Raw genomic sequence first — 18,703 nt, 5'->3', positions numbered from 1 at the left:
ATAGTCAGTCACTGTATAAGCAGTCCGTCACTGTATCATACTCTAACACTATCACAGTCACTGTATCATACTTGGTCCCTCTCCCTTACTAATAGTTTTGTGCATGAGTATTAATACTGCATTAATCCTGTTTTCTATCTTTGCTGCTCCTTAAAAGGAATGTTTCCTGTTTATAGTTTCTCCTCCCACTACTTTAACTCATTACCTCATTACCATTAAGTATTGAAACGTGTCATGTTGTCACGCTGTCGCTCTTGTTTGTACATTTGCACGTGCACTTCATGTCGTCTCTTTTGTACAGCACTTAGATAGTTTTTCTGTTGACTTAAAAATGTCAACCTGTCTTGTCTCAGCTAGTCAGCTAATTAGGTGTCTTAGCTAGTTAGTCCTGTTAATTGATGTAGCACTTTGGTCCTGGAGGAACGCTGTTCCATGTCACTGTGTACTGAACTGGATGTGCTTGAAATGACAATAAAAGCCGACTTGACTTGACACTGTGCCGTACTCGATGTGTTGTACTGAATTACTGTGTCGTATTAGTGTTTAAGAGGTCAGAGGGCAATGAGACACGGATCAGACACCTCCATCATTCAGTCGTTACCGTTAGTGTAACACACACACTCTCTCTTACTCTGATTGATTGGCACTCTCTGTTTATGTGATTTTCCTCCTTCTCTCCATCTGGATACATGTTTTTACACACACACACACGTACACACACACACACACGTACACACACACACACACAATGCTGTATAAAATCCAATCAGATATTCATGTATCACCCAGTGGGGAAGAAGGTCAAATCACACACACAATCAGCCTGAGCAGCAGGACACACACACACACACACACACACACACTTCTTTCCACTTCATAAATAGTACTTCGGTTACATAAATATATGTGGGCTTTAATATCACACACACACACATTTGCTTTTGGTCCTTTTGTGCCTACACACACACCTTATATAAAATGAGAAAAGTACTCAACCCAGAACTAATAGATTTACACACACACACACACACACACACACACACACACACACACACACACACACACACACACACACACAGAGAAGGACGGCGCACTACAGAAGACAGAGGAGTTACTCATCTTTCTTTTTGCCTCTTTTTTAAAATGCAAATTACTTTCTTAACGATAATTACACAGTTTGTGCTGATTTAACGCAAAGCATCACACACACACACACGTACACACACACACACACGTACACACACACACACACACGTACACACGTACACACGTACACACGTACACACGTACACACGTACACACACACACGTACACACACACACGTACACACACACACGTACACACACACGTACACACACACGTACACACACACGTACACACACGTACACACTCGTACACACACACACTTACACACACACACGTACACACACACACGTACACACACACACGTACACACACACACGTACACACACACACGTACACACACACATACACACACACGTACACACACACGTACACACACACACGTACACACACACACGTACACACACACACGTACACACACACACGTACACACACACGTACACACACGTACACACACGTACACACACGTACACACTCGTACACACTCGTACACACTCGTACACACTCGTACACACACGTACACACACGTACACACACGTACACACACGTACACACACGTACACACACGTACACACACGTACACACACGTACACACAGGTTTTCGAGTCGATCAGGCACATTTTACTACGCTGATTACCTGCCCTTATGTGTGTGTGTGTGTGTGTGTGTGTGTGTGTGTGTGTGTGTGTGTGTGTGTGTTTGTGTTACACCACCTGCTGCAGAGTCAGTAGTTTACCGGGGAACTCTTTGGAGGCGGAGCAGAGAGACCCGAGTGACGGCGTGGAGTTGTTACGGCCCTTACTGGTCTAACTTTCACACTCAATTCAGAACGCGATACAATGGTGTAACTTTGCTAGCTGTCTAAAACACACACACACGCACGCACACACGCGCACACACACACACACACACACAGACACGCATACGCACGCGCACACACAGAACTGTGCAGCGCTTCGTGATCCATTTATCTCTGTGTGAGGGACAAAGGCGTCCCCCGGGATCCTGCTCATTTTTAACACTCTTAATGATTCATACTGACAGTCACCACACACACACACACACACACACACACACACACACACACACACAGACACACACACACACACACACACACACAGACACACACACACACACACACACAGACACACACACACACAGACACACACACACACACACACACACACACACACACACACACACAGACACACAGATGGAGGAGGGAGAATGTGGGACGGAGACAGTTGGACCATTTACAATAAATCCAGTTCAAATACGTTTTGTATTAACAATGAAATAAATGTATAAAATATCACATGTGAACTTTGTCCTGACCTCAGCCCCACCCTGCTGACTTTAGGCCACGCCCCCTAACCTCCAGTCAGACACTCACCTGCTCTCCTATCTTAGACTCTAAGGATTGTGTGTGTGTGTGTGTGTGTGTGTGTGTGTGTGTGTGTGTGTGTGTGTGTGTAAGAGATGTTTTCGCTATCCTGACACTCGAGTCAGTCAGTTAGCGAGTGCTTTAGCAACCGAGTGCCCGATGTCCTGTGTGTGTGTGTGTGTGTGTGTGTGTGTAAGGGAGTGGGCGTGGCCCTGAGTGCAGGCTTGGCAGCGAGTTGAGCGTTAGCGCCGACCCATAAGTCACCCTCTACTCGTTAGCATTGTGCCGTTAATAGTTTATTTTATGCGGTTCAGTGATTAGAACCGCATAAAATGGTCAGGAGTAGCTCAGTGGTTAAGGCATTGGACTACGGTTCGGAAGATCCCAGGTTCAAACCCCACAACCACCAGGTTGCCACTGTTGGGCCCTTGAGCGCGGCCCTTAACCCTCAACTGCTCAGATGTGTAATGAGATAAAAATGTAAGTCGCTCTGGATAAGAGAGTCTGCCAAATGCCTAAAAATGTAAATGTAAATGATTAAAGGCCTTATTAAGCTGGAGGAGTGGCAGTGAGTCGTGTGTGAGTGTGTGCGTGTGTGTGTGAGTGTGTGCGTGTGTGTGAGTGTGTGTGTTCAGCTGTGTTAATGATACTTACGGCTAGATTAATGCTGGAATAAACTCATGACCTGTTAAAGCGTTTACATGCACATCAAACACACTAGTTAACACAGTGATTAAGCCCCGCCCACTCCCCCGGTCTCACCCGTGTAGTCATGGAGACACTCGCAGGTGAACCCTCCCTCATGAGAGCGACACACGCCGTGGTTCCCGCACGGGTTGGAGTAGCACAGGTCGATCTCGGTCTCGCAGAACTCTCCGGTGAAGCCGGGCGGGCAGCGGCAGCGGAGGCCCGTGATTGGCTGGATGGGGCGGAACAGGATGGTGTCGGAGCTGACGAACGGCGCGAGGCTGTCGAACTTCAACACCGACACACACTTCATGTAGTTCTCACATGGCTCGCGCAGGCAGATGTTGTCGTCGAAGGGCAGGACCTGCTGAGAGGAAACGCGCGCCAGCAGGCTCCGGTTCAGGTAAAGACGCTCCTGGAGCTCCTCCGAGCCGATAAACTCCGCCCCCACGGGCCCCAGGCGCGAGGCCCCGCCTCCGAGCCTGTCGCCCAGCCGGAACACGGACAGGCTGACGTTTAAAATGGCGGCGTTGACGTCCGTGTCATCTTGGATGTTGAAGATGATGACATCATCACGGTTGGCGGAGAGCACGCGAGCCACGCCCTCCAAGAACTCGGCCAATAGGACGGAGAGGAAGCGCTCCTGGGAGGTGTTAGCCAGTCGCAGCGTGATGCTGTTGGAGAGCATTTCATCTGTGATGATGGTGACCTGCAACACACACTGGGCGGAGACAGAGTGAACCCCGTCTGGAGGGGGTGGGAGGGGGATTTGGGAAAGGGGGGAAGAAAGATTATTGTTATTATTATTATTATTATTATTATTATAACTAATTAGCATACAGGTGTTAGCAGAGTCAGGTTCCTGCGCTACTAGTGTGTGTTTAATCCAGTGACAATGTCACATGACCTCATTTAAATCAAGCATCTTTACTCCATCGCTTAAGCTTTTCTCCATCACTGCTGGATAGAGAAAAAAAAACTGATCTGTTAGAATAACAAACAGAAAGGAAAGAGGTTCAACACACACACACACACACACACACACACACACACACACACACACACACACACACACACACACTGCTCTTCAGGCCAGAGGCGAAACAAACACACACCACATTTAATTAAATCAAAGACATCCTGCAAACACAAGTCATGCCCTTCATTCGGGCATGCGCACACACATGCAAGGCTGCACACACACACACACACACACACACACACACACACACACACACACACCAACACACTTTCTCAATGATCAGCTTTGTGTAACGTTCTGGACTTCAGCCACAGGGCAGAACACCACTGATACAGAGGGCAAGGAAACACAAACACACACACACACAAACACACACACACAAACACACACACGCACGCACGCACACGCACGCACACACACACACACACACACACACACACACACACACACACGCACGCACGCACGCACGCACACACAAGCATTGCATCCTAGAGTGGAACTGGGAAAAGAAAGTTCAGAAGAGACAAAACAACAGACACACACACACTAGTTATCAGGAAGATGGAAAGTCATTAATAATAAAACAAAATAGTGCTTACACACACACACACACACACACACACACACACACACTTAAAGTCATTCAAAAATTTATACATGAGCAAGGAAGACAGGGGAAGTCACGCAATGTGGTGTACACATCCCAAACCACACACACACACACACACACACACCCCATCACTCCACTGTGGGCGTGTCCCAAACCCCACACACACACACACCCCCCATCACACCACTGTGGGCGTGTCCCGCATCCCAAACTGCACAGGAATGTAATGTAATAAAGAAAGCTAATGGAGAGGTTTATTACAGGTTTGTATTTTCCTGCTAATCAAAGCATCCAGTTGTTCCTGATGTTGGTGCTGCAGTGAGGGAGGAGGAGACGGAGCGACGCTGCCGCAGCGCGAGGAGAGAAAACTTCAAAGGGAATAAGGGAGAGGATCAGTAACGAGGGTGAAGATCCGTGACCTACATACACCAGCCGAGCAGTTCAAAGGGAAAGTCAAGATCCTCTGCAACCTTCTCTCTCACACACACACACACACACACACACACACACACACACAGAGCTACTTGTAATCCTCTTCCTCACAGGTCTTCTTCCTTTCATTCTTTTGTTATTTTCTCTCTTTTCCCATCATTTTTTTAACTCTAATTGAATCTTATTTTTCTGTCATCACTTGTCATCATGTCATCTTCTGCTCCTTGCAACTGCAGGATTTATCAGGAAGAGCAAATCTGCACAAAAACACCCTGACTGACTCACACACACAGCTCACTCGCTGATGAACATTAATTAGTCCACACTTGTGCAATTAATATTAATGAAGCTGATTGCGTTGCCCCGGCGACCTTCACATGCAATTCTGTGTATGTGCGCATGTGTGTGTGCGGGTCTGTGTGTGGGTCTGCACTTACTCCAAACACACACCTCCTCAGATGCTGTCGGATACCAATTTATAGAAACACGCTTATCTGGACATTATTACACCGACTTTAATCAACACACTGTCTACGACTGAATCACTTACCTACCGACCCACCGAATCACTTACCTACCGACCCACCGAATCACTTACCTCCAGACTCACCGAATCACTTACCTCCAGACTCACCGAATCACTTACCTCCAGACTCACCGAATCACTTACCTCCAGACTCACCGAATCACTTACCTCCAGACTCACTGAATCACTTACCTCCCGACTCACTGAACCACTTACCTCCCGACTCACTGAACCACTTACCTCCAGACTCACTGAACCACTTACCTCCTGACTCACTGAACCACTTACCTCCTGACTCACTGAACCACTTACCTCCAGACTCACTGAACCACTTACCTCCAGACTCACTGAACCACTTACCTCCAGACTCACTGAACCACTTACCTCCAGACTCACTGAATCACTTACCTCCAGACTCACTGAATCACTTACCTACCGACTCACTGAACCACTTACCTACAGACTCACTGAACCACTTACCTACAGACTCACTGAATCACTTACCTACAGACTCACTGAATCACTTACCTACAGACTCACTGAATCACTTACCTACAGACTCACTGAATCACTTACCTACAGACTCACTGAACCACTTACCTACCGACTCACTGAATCACTTACCTCCAGACTCACTGAACCACTTACCTACCGACTCACAGAATCACTTACCTACAGACTCACTGAACCACTTACCTACCGACTCACAGAATCACTTACCTACCGACTCACAGAATCACTTACCTACCGACTCACTGAATCACTTACCTACAGACTCACTGAATCACTTACCTACCGACTCACTCCCTAACTCTCTGACCCACTAATTCTCTGAATAACTCTCACTGACTCACTTACACACACACACACACACACACACACACACACACACACACACACACACACACACACCTAAACAGCGACTCTGTGAGTGTGACTCTGACTCACTGAATCACTGGATTGACGAAGACCAAATAATCCAAGACAAACACTTTAAGTATCGTCTGCATCTGTCTGAGAAGACTACGGTCCCAACCGGCCGTGTGAGTTGTTTTTACAATAATTGACACCCCACAAATTTTCCAAAGCTTCCCCACTGGGTGTCGTATCCATAGAGACCGCAGCGTTGCCAGGGGGGCCAGACATCATGGGAACAGAGTTAGAAATCTCCTGCACCTGAGCTGCAATCTGAGCGTGCTCAGTAGGGGGGGGGGCATAATCAAACCTCACCGACCAATCAGAACGCAGAAGCAAAAAACTCACTGCCCTCATCAGAGCTCAAACACACACGCACACACACACTTTCTCACACACTTGCAAACACTCTCACACTCAACAGTCAGCCAAGATGACAGAACGAAAATGGAAACTGATGTTAGGACACGTTCAACCCCATTATACACACACACACACCTCACTCAGCAACACACCCAACACTGTCTGTCCACTCGTCTCATCACCACCTGTCTGTCTGTCTCACTGTCTACTCATCACCACCTGTCTGTCTGTCTCACTGTCTACTCACTGTCTACCTGTCTGTAGATCTAAATCCAGGATAAAGAGAAGAGACGTCCACCCCGGTTACGTCTCTGTGACTCTCTGCTCTGACCACATTCACTGTGTCACATGTAACCTTGACTGTGTGTGTGTGTGTGCATTATTATGGGATGTCCTGCAAACTCGGACAAAGACTGATCTCCCAAGAGGTTGAAAGGAGGTCACATCAGAAGCTGCGTGCTTGTGCGAGTGTGTTTCAGTGCTGTTGGTCAGGATGGGTGGGTGTGGTTATAAATGAGTATAAATGCCCACTGCGCTGCACCTGAGAGTGTGTGTGTGTGTGTGTGTGTGTGTGTGTGTGTGTGTGTGTGAGACCTTCAGCAGCTCCTGAAAAAATGATAGGATGTGGTAATGCGGGATTCAGTGGTGTGATTCAATAGATTGTGGTTTAGTGCAACACGAATCAGTACATTGTGATTCAGCAGTGAGAAATTCAGTAGTTAAACAGCTGAGTGTGATTCAGTGGACTGTGACTTCGCTCCTTTCTTCACATTTTTCCCCAGGATGGAATGGAGAAGGACAGCCAAGGTGACCCGAGTGTCCTCATGAATGACCACATTAGCATGTTAAACACACACACACACACACACACACACACACACACCCTAGCAGGTCAACACATTGCACGCTTCAACAGTTCCTGTTTTTGTGTGTCTGTGTATGTGTGAGAGAGAGTATGTATGTGTGTGTGTGTGTGTGTGTGTGTGTGTGTGTGTGTGTGTGTGTGTGTGATTGGCACCAATGGGACATTTTCCTTGCATTTGCTGAGAGTGGCTGAATAAGGAAGATGTCACATCCACCCACCCACCCTACCCAATCACTCACTCACTCAACAGACACACGCACACACACACACACCATCTGCCCAGTTATCAACAAAAACTAGCATCACTGTTAAACATTTCTTTATCACATATAATGTCTGAAAATTGGCTAACGGGGACATCCATCGTTATTTTAAATACCATAATCTACTATATATATATATATACATATACAAACATACACATGCACACACACACACATATTAATATGCAAATTAGGGACACCTCATGTCCTCCTTCATGTCGTTGGCTTTAGCTAGCGTCGACAGCTAGTTGGCTAGGGAGTAAACGAGCCACGTCAGTGAGATTTCTGTGTTTATTTCAGACATTGATTTATATCAGCAGCCCAAACTTGTGGGAATTAATCTCAGCATTACCATGACAACCACCATCTGGTCATCGCTAACGTTAGTTAAGCAGTTAGCAGCTTTGGAATTCGAGTGAACATCACTTAGTTAACACATGCTACTTTTTAGCACACTAATAAAAGCTGAGCTAAAACATTAGTCTTAACACAGGAGAGTTAGGGTTAGGGTCTCGAATATCATTAAATTAAGTTTCCCATGTTTACTAGAAATTTCCACATAAACAGGATGCTTTTATGGTATTCATCACGTCAGAAATCAAAGTCCTTCAGCATGACTCGGCGTTAGCTATAACATCACTCCGCCAGTCACCGTGTTAGCGGTAGGAGTTCGGTTTAATCTGAGTGGATTTCAGGCAGTAGAGAGTTCTTATTCTGTAATTTATCAACACGTCTCAGGTGAATGTTGACCTTCTGGATAATTTAGTCTCGTTTTGGTTCTCACTATGACTACAAACAAACTGGCACATGATGGCTAAACCGAGGCTAGCTGATGGCAAACCCTACGTCTCCTTCTGCATTTGACTTTTTCTTACATTAAAATCAGTTTCTATTCAGCAGTTTCACCGTTAAATTGAGTTTTGAGTGAGATCTGAGATGTTCACTGCTGAGGATGATCTTCTGACTTCACTGTGGATTCATTCAGGATTCAGGACGACTGGCTACAGAGTCTGTGCTAACTGTGTAAAATCCATTGCTTCACTGCTAGAGATAGTACCTTCCGTTGAGGGTTAAAGAGTTTGTGGAAATAGTTAAAACGTTTAAATCTAATAATAATCTGATCTGATCTTTAATGTAATCAGTGATGTTATTATTATTATTATGATTATTATTATTATTATTATTTGAGGTTGAAGCTCACATACATGTCTGTGTGTCTCTCTGTACAGCAGAACTCTCTGTCTAACTTATTAATACAAAGAAATCCCATTCTGTAAGGTTGAGGATCAACACTAAGAACAGGACCTTACACCAAGTTGAGCTTTTATTTCTGTTGTATAAAGATTGTGGCGGTTTGTAGCTGCATTAGTGTTTCTGTCTCTCCTGCAGACTTTGTCTATACACAGTAAACTATCATGTTGATTGGCTCTGTGGATTGATGTGTTTTCCCTAGAGGTGGGCGTGGTTATACGCAATATTCATCCAAAAAAGCGCGCCGCTGTAACTGGGCACAAAACACTGCTCATAACTTCACTTTTACTCAACATTTTGATTTCATTCATGGTGCAGGTTTAACATTAGGCGAATAACGTAGTACTGCCAAAGTTCAAAAAATTCTCCCCAGCAAGTTTCGTGTGATGCTGTGACAAACACTAAGTGGACAGACAGACAGACAGACAGACAGACAGACAGAACATTGTCTGAGACTGGTTTCGGGTCCTCAAAAGAAACATGAAGATACCATTGGAAGAGTGAGTTCTGACCAACACGCAGACCAAACCTTTATTTAACTTATATAGATTTAGTGTACGATAAACCTAGATTTACCTCTCACACACACACACACACACACACACACACACAGAATGTCAACTGGTTTTAACAAGCCAAATTTAATCCCAATGCTTTGTGCAAGCGCGCACGCGCACACGCACACACACGCACGCACACACACACACACACGCACACACACGCACAGATGATGTCATGTCCCACACATCCAGACTACCAGATCAACAGAATGGAGAGACGGTGTGATTGTGGGAAGAGCCAACCAGGAAGTCAGGGTTTACTCTCTCCATCACACACATACACACACACACACACACACATATACACACACACACACACACAGTCATACCTTCTTTCACATTACTGTGAGACACAAACACATCACACAGGTGTCATGCAGTAAGTCAACACAAACAGGAAGACCAGAGAAGCTTAAAGGCAATGTGTGTGAGTGTGTGTGAGTGTGTGTGTGAGTGTATGAGTGTGAGAGAGAATGTGTGTAAGATCCAGCAGATGTTTTGCTAATAAGTGATGATTTTTTTAGAAAGTATAGAGAAACAGAAACACAGAAGTTTGGGTGCTGAAGCTCGTGGCCTGAAAAGTGAACGAACCCTGTGGGCGTGACCATATTGAGTCGTGGGCGGAGCTTCTGAGAGTGACACCGGTGCAGACGGAACAACACAATTCTCCTGCTAACAGCACAAACACTGGAGTTACAGCGACTGTCATACTAATGCTAAACTTACAGATGTGTAAATGTGTGTGTGTGTGTGTGTGTGTGTGTGTGTGTGTGTGTGTGTGTGTGTGTGCGTGTGCGTGTGTATTACAGTGAGCGGGATCCTGGATAAACTTACCCATCTTTTAAACACACACTAATATACTATCAGTTAAAAACAGACACGTCTGGTCACTGGGAACAAAATATCGTTTGTTTTCCCAATATATAGTAACTGGGAAAACTGGGTAAAGTCACTGGCTAATAGCTAGATCACAGATCACAGAGACACTGTTACACTGCTCCTGGCCTTCAGACTGGCTTAGAAATGTTAACAAGCTACCACGCTAAAACACAGCTACATTAACTGCAGCTAAACGCAAACTACACACACACATACACACACACACACACACACACACATACAAGAACATCATCTTCATAACTTTAGCTAAAGGGATATTTTTTCTTAACTGTCTCTGTTAATGTTGCATTAAGGTTGGTGTTTATACGTTTAACCTCTTAAATATCAGTAACCACACGAGCCGCTTGTATCGTAAACTGTTCAGAACATTGCAGACACGTTATGTCTGGAACCTGTTTGGAACGATCCTGAAGATTCTAATAACGCTCTGTCTGCTACAGGTCATGAACTCGTGTTGGATATTCCACATCTTGCAACACACACACACACACACACCCAACCCCCAAACACACACACACACACGCACAACTTTACACAAAAGAACCCCCCCCCCAACCACCTCTCACACCCCCTCACTCACACATCCCCACCCATCATGCATTTCTCAGGCATCGCTGAGGTCACTATGACAACCGCACGCTTAACAAAGCATTTCTCTTCACCATTCTTCCTTCACAGTGAGAGAGAGGGAGAGGGAGAGGGATGGGGGGATAAAAGAGCACAGAGAGGTCGGGGGAGAAACTTAAAGAAAGGACAAGAAGAGTTATAGCTGGATGAAATGACACCGCAGAGAAAGAGTGAGAGAGCGAGAGAGAGCGAGAGAGAGAGAGAGAGAGAGAGAGGTGATATGGGAAAGGGTGAGGGAGGGATCAGCCGAGAAAAAAGAAAAACTGAGTTCTCACATTCCAACAGAGCTTTTGACTAATGACCCCCGAGAATAAACGAGTGAAAGAGAGAGAGAGAGAGAAAGAGAGAGAGAGACGAGCAGCCAAATATGTTCAGAATGCACATTTACACCTCATTCAGTCTCTCTCTCTCTCTCTCTCTCTCCCAATTTCATTTGTTCTCACTTCTGTCCATCTTTCCTTCATTTTTCAGCAAGTTCTGTCCTTCATTTTCACTTCCTCTGTCTCTTTTCATAACATTTTTCCTTTTTTTATTAATGAAATCTCTCTCTCTTTAAAATTCTCTCTCTCTTTCCTCACTCACTCGTCCTCGTGCTAATTTCTTTTTGTCCTCGTTGCCTGTTTATCTTCCTGATCATTTCTTCTTCTTATCATAATCTTATTCTCACATTTACCCTTTCTTTCTTCCGCTTCACCTCAACTCATTCCTTCTCTTTCAGGGGTTGACGGGGGTTTTCCTGATTACACACACCTTCACTCTCTCTCTCTCAGGGCAGGAGATCAGGAGACTTAATAAACGGCTAAATGTTTTCGAGCGACACAAGACCAGACTTCCCAAAGTAATAGCTGCACTAATCACACACACACGCACACACACACACACACTGCAAGCACAACAAGGAATGTCCTGTGTGAAGTTTAACACACACACACACACACACACACACACACACAGTCTCATCACAGCATGAGCAAATATTAGCAGCAGATGTAGATACATATTAGATGTAGGACTTGTCTCAGGTTCTGTCTCAGATGATGATGATGATGATGATGTTCATCATCGTATGTTTAGCCTTTAGCCAAGAGAGCCTATGAGGAAACGTCTCATCTGTATTTCCAACTGAACAGGATCTCTCTCTGTTTACATAACCCACAAAAACGTAGTGATTTATGGATCAGACTGAGACAGAGTGTGGAGTCTGTGATCATTAATACGCATCTCATTATCAGACGCATCGTTACCTCTCCACATTCTCTCTCTCTCTCTCTCTCTCTCTCTCTCTATCCCCAGCAAGCATTATTGATTATAGTATTAGAGATTATATGACATCATCACATTGACCCCTAATAAAGAAAGTAAGACATCTTGTGTGCCCCGTTGCTCTCTTGCCCTTTCCTCATCCAGCAGGTGTGAGGCGCGCTGTGTTACCGCATTCTGATTGGTCAGGAAGGGGCCCCAGCTGTTGCCCCTGGTCGAGCCCTCAATCTGAATCGACCCACACACACTTACGCACACACTTAGAGCTCGTTTGTCAGCAGGAACCACCCCTCCTTCGCACCCTCCCTTGCTTCCCTTCTCTACTCCATTCTCCAGGGCCCCTGAGGGACTCTGAGCAACAACAGGCTTCACCATCATGCGCGGCTCTAACAATCGCTTGAATTAAACGACCCTGACAAAGCTGTAGACCTCCCTCCACCCTTCTGGTCCAGGAACCTGACCAAACCCCAACAGAACTCCTCCTGATAACAGGGCTCTGACCAGCAGCGCTGAAGCCCATGCAGCTCAGATGCACAGAGGGATCACAGGAACAGGACACTTTTATTGAAGCCACTCCTGTCTGACTGTGAGACCAAACAGAGTCTAATAAATTACAAAGAAATTACAGGATGTCAAGGTGAGGTCGGCCGCCGCAGAGGCACAAAGATGTCAGGCTTGATTAAGCCTCAGGGTTTAAAGGACCTCCTCATTTTATCTGTCAAGTGTTTAAGCTGTGGACAAACTAAAGACCATGATATAGCTTCTGTAGTAAAATCAATAACATGGAGTGAAACCCATGACAAGATGAAGAAAGACCACTTTAGTTTCTAGAAATGAGGAAAGTCTTCAGCAGGGATTTTTAAACAGAAACGCCTTGGAGGTCTTTCTCAGGTCAGGTGTCTCTCTGTTAAGCAGCAAAATCTAAACAATTTTGATCAAACTGATATTTTCCTCAGCCGGAGATGCAGCTCTGTCCTTTCATGTCACAAAAACAAACACCTCCCAACACCATCACCTACCAAAACCAAACAGAGAAACGTTCACCAGGATAAACCGGTACAGGGAAGTCGCAGACTGACTCCGTCTCAGCACCCGCACACAATTACCAGCCAAACATCTGTCAGGCAACTGCACAATGCATTGTGAGCAAGACTAAAGTGTGTGCGCCCATCATACCCCAAAACTCACCCCCCTCCCATTCTCACACACACATACACACACACACTCTAATCCCTGCTTTAGTTTAAAAACACACCACTCAATGGGGAATTCCTACATAAAATCCTCCCACAGTCCAAAGCAGAACCCAACCTGCAGTTTTAAATTATATCATGTGATCCTGAGATTTGGAGTTTGGTATGTAATGCGCTTCATGGTTAGCTGAGGCGTGGTGAAGCATGATAGCTCTGGAGACTCGCACCGCTCTCACAGGGCATAGTTGCTACCCGTTACCCTATTTCAACTCAGTGTAGATGATTGTATTATGACTGTAATCACACTCAACACTATCAGGTGCATCTACTCTTACAGTACAGTCACCACATTATGAGAACAGACCACATCCCTAATAATGTCTGCGCATGCCATCAGGTGATCTGTTTCTATTGATAGATGTAGTAGAAGGGGCCAAAACTTTTTATATAATACTACAGATGGATTACAGTCAGCAGATGTAAACCTGTGATGTTGCTGGTTGAAAATTACAACTTAATATACCAGAAAGTCAACAGAAATTCAGAAAACAGATCTCCAGTAAAGTGAGATGAAATTTTTTTGACCCATTATTCTTTGACCACAAAGAGAACCACAGCAGAACATCCTCAGAACATCCATCCGGCACCATCAGCTCTCCCATCAATACTCAACAAAGGAATGAATCAGTTCTAGTTATTATCCAACAGGAAACACTTTTTTTTAGGAATTCAGGGATTTCTGTGTTTGTGTTCATGCAGTTCTTACCTGAGACAGCGATCCTCATCGAGGCCTCCAGCGGTCGGTTGTTGTCCAGATCTTGACTGAGACGTATCTCACCGGTGGTTTGGTTCAGAATCAGCAGGTGCAGCTCATTTCCCGCTTCAAACCTGTAGCTCAGCTGATCCGATACATCCGGATCATGGGCTGGTATTTTTCCGATCACTCCTGTCGGGAAGCTGCTGGACTTTTCCTTTACGTAGTTATTGAAAATGATCTGGAAGTTCTTCAGGACGGGTGCGTTGTCGTTCCTGTCGATAAGTCTGATGTGCACGGTGGCTCGGCTGACCAGAGGAGCGGAAGTGGCTTGGACCACAATGACGTACTCAGATCGAACCTCGTAGTCGAGATCCGTTAGAGCCATGAGCTCACCGGTGAAAATGTCCAGTTGGAACACTTCTGGGATGTTCCCCTCAACAATCTGGTACATGATCTGGGCATTGCTTCCCTCGTCAGGGTCTGTGGCTGAAATGTGGGCCACCACAAGACCGATGGGGCTGTTTTCCTCAACAAAGATGTCAAACTCGTCCTTCTCAAACACAGGTGGGTTGTCATTTACGTCCAAGATAGTCACCTGAATGTCCACTGGGGTTTTCAGTGCAGGAAGTCCTTTATCCACAGCGAAAGCCTGCAAGTTATAAATGGCAGTGTTTTCGCGATCCAGTCGCCTCAGCGTGCGCACGATTCCTGATGTAGACTCAATGATAAAGTCACCATCACCATCATCACCTCCCTGGAAGGTGTAAAAAACCCGTCCGTTTAAACCAGAGTCCTGATCCGTAGCTGATACCTGGACTACGCTTGTATACACAGGTACATCCTCCATTACAGAGCCCAGATAACGGTCTCTCAGGAATCTGGGAGCATTATCGTTCACATCATTGACCAAAATCTCCAAGTAGGTGGTATCGGATTTCTGAGGTATTCCGTTGTCTCGAGCCGTGATGGCCAGCGTGTATGACACCTGATCTTCGTAGTCCAACTCCATCTGCGTCGTCACAGCACCCGAATCTGGGTCGATGCTAAACTGTGGGATGCTGTCATCCATGTAGTACGTGATGCGTGCATTCTCACCTGTGTCCTCGTCCGTGGCACTGATCACCACGACGGTTGTACCCACAGGACGGTCCTCGTTGATGTTGACGGTGTAATGTGAGCTTTGGAAAACCGGACGGTGCGTGTTAGCATCTGTGACATTGACATACACCTTGGCCGTGTCGAACCGTGTGCCATCAGACGCAGTGACACTCAAAACATACTGCCTCTCTAGTTTATAATCAAGTGGAAGTGCGAGTGTGATGAGTCCTCCTCCACTCTGGCTGGTGATGGAGAATCGATTTCTTGTGTTTCCGCTAGAGATCTGATAGGTCACTACACTGTTGATGTCCCGATCCACTGCGGAAACGGTCACCACACTCGTCCCGACAGCGGCGTCCTCATTTAGACGCATGTAGTAGGCTTTTTGGGTGAACTCCGGGTTGTTGTCATTAACATCCAAGACAGTCATGCTAATGCTAGCAGAGGATGACATCACAGGTGTGCCGTGATCGCGAGCCTCCACCCCAAAGCTGTAAAAATCCACACTCTCTCGGTCTAGCTCTGCTGCTACAACGATCCACCCGGTGCTGTTATTTATGGTAAATGGGAAGTTGAGCGTCGTCCCCGTGAGCCGGTATTCTAGTCTGGCGTTGTCTCCAGAGTCTGCGTCCACGGCCTGGATGTGTATAACCGAGTACCCAAGTGGAACGTTTTCAAGAACAGTTGCCTGGAAAGGTGTACTGACGAAAATCGGAGCGTTGTCATTAACATCCAAGACCTGCACCGTGACCAGGCCGGAAATGTTGGACAAAGGTGGACGGCCACCATCCTGAGCCCTGATTCGCAAGGTGTATTCTTTATTTGTCTCGTAGTCCAGCTGGCTAACAAGGTCCAACTTCCCGGTTTGTGCATCGATATAAAATTGTCCTCTTGTGTTCCCGCTCATAATACTAAAGTGAACCACGGCGTTGCTGCCACGGTCCTGATCAGTGGCATTCACTTGCAAGATCTCTGTATTAGGTGTTAAATCTTCAGGTACTTGCACAATGTAGCGTTTCTCACTAAACTGTGGTGCGTTATCGTTGTCGTCTTCCACCACTATGTTCACTGTGGCTGTTGCACTTCGAGGTCCGGGGTCACGGCCTTGATCGTTAGCCTCAACGAGAAGCATGTACGCCTCGACCGTTTCTCGATCCACAGTTCCACGGGTTCGAATCACACCGGAACGTGAGTCAATCTCGAAAACGTCATTCGATCCATTGCTGTTCAGGATGTTGTATAAAATGTTGCCGTTCACAGGGGCGTCTCCATCTGTGGCTCGCACCGTGAGCACCTCGTAGCCAATCTCCAGATTTTCCCGCACAGTCTCTTTGTAGTCCTGCTGCTCGAACACTGGATCATGGTCATTGGTGTCGCTCACGCTTACGGTCAGTGTTGCCATAGCTGTGCGGCGCGGCAAACCGTGATCCACGGCCGTCACCCTGAAGACGTGGGTGTCCTTCGTCTCTCTGTCGAGCTGTTCTACGGTGGAGACTAATCCGCTAGTAGCGTCCACGGCAAAGAGGTGGTTGGAACGGCTGTCAAAAAGAGCTTCGATGGCATATTCCAAACGTCCCGCATCCCCTTTGTCCGGATCGGTCGCTCTCAGGATGACCACAGACGTCCCCGCGGGTTTGTTTTCCGGTACCGACACTTGGTACATGGGAGGCTGAAATTGCGGGTTGGTGTTTGTCTTTGCGCTCCTCTTTTTCCTGCGAAGCAAACTGGAATCGCCCTGCGTCGCCACTTTCGATAGTATCCGTTCCAGGTACGTTTGTCTGAAGGAACCCGGACCCATGTGCCAACGGGTGGAAAACGCCCCGTCCGGTGCCCGTCCCTGGCAGCGCAGATCGAACTCCACCAGCGAGTCGTGCTTCAAGCAGAGCGTCCTGGACACAAACAGCTCGCCCTCGGAAACATAAAACTCGGTCCCGGTCACACTGCACACCGACCCTGTGTGTACGGGCAGCACTTCCTGAATGTGGAAGAGCGCGCGGCCGGGCTCGTGGCACTCCCGGTGCTGCTGCAGGTCCCACAGTGTGATCACCTCCATGTCCCACCTGTCCCCCCGCGCAGGTCGTACAGGGCAGTCCTTCCCGCGGACGCGCACGTGGTACCGTCTGATTAGAAGGTGCCTGACTCCGCGTGCGACGCTCGCGCATGTGGTCACCGTGTGCACCGGGAACGGGTTCGCCGGTAAAGCGCGGCAGCGGGACAGGAAGCCGGAGACGGACACCGTGCCCTGTGAGAGGTCGGCTCGGAGAAAGCTGCGCGTGAAGCTCGGAGCGATTACCTGGTCCAGGGTGCACGCGGAGCCTCGGTGTCCGGAGCGCGCGATGGTGTCACCCGGTGCCGCGTCCGCGCGCAGAGTCACCACGGAACCGCGCGCGAGGGTTAGGCACGAGAGGACACACAGCAGCAGGTCCGACCTCATGGTGCGCGCGCGCGTGTGTGTGTGTGTGTGTGAGAGAGAGAGAGTTGTGATTCACTCCAAACTTCTGATCCGTGTGTGTGGAGCCGCGTCCATGATCCTCCTCTCTCTCTCTCTCTCTCTCTCTCTGTCTCTGTCTGTCTCTCCTCAGCGCGTCACACACACACACACACACCGCGGCTTTATTCCTCTAACTCTGTGTGTGTGTGTGTGTGTGTGTCTCAGACTGAATGAAGCTCCGCTCCGCTCGGACTCCTGCATTAAAATGGCACCACCACCACCACCACCACCACCTCCTCCTCCTCCTCCACTCATTTACATAAACCGGTTTCAATGCACCGCGGGGGACTGAGCGCGCGAGCAGAGTGGGGTGTGTGTGTGTGTGTGTGTGTGAGTGAGAGAGAGAGAGAGAGAGAGAGTCTTTAAAGGACACACTATGAGCATTAAGGGGACTTT

The 18,703-nt window shown here is 47.2% G+C and overlaps 1 protein-coding gene across 2 annotated transcripts in view; it reads right to left on the bottom strand.

The window, feature by feature from the left end:
* The window catches only part of celsr2 (cadherin, EGF LAG seven-pass G-type receptor 2), a 44,476-nt gene extending 26,226 nt beyond the window's left edge, over window positions 1–18,250 (bottom strand). For both annotated transcript variants that reach the window (XM_053484534.1, XM_053484535.1), the window contains exons 1-2: window positions 14,728–18,250; window positions 3,290–3,961 (exon numbers count right to left, since the gene is read on the bottom strand). In XM_053484534.1, the coding sequence (XP_053340509.1) occupies window positions 3,290–3,961; window positions 14,728–18,250 (4,195 nt within the window). The remainder of the gene's footprint in view (window positions 1–3,289; window positions 3,962–14,727) is intronic.
* Window positions 18,251–18,703: the final 453 nt, after the last annotated feature.

The sequence above is a fragment of the Clarias gariepinus genome, chromosome 23 (assembly GCF_024256425.1).
Source record: "Clarias gariepinus isolate MV-2021 ecotype Netherlands chromosome 23, CGAR_prim_01v2, whole genome shotgun sequence".
NCBI lineage: Eukaryota > Metazoa > Chordata > Actinopteri > Siluriformes > Clariidae > Clarias > Clarias gariepinus.
The sequence above is the reverse complement of the archived record's forward strand: the minus strand, read 5'-3'. Positions and strand labels throughout refer to the sequence as shown.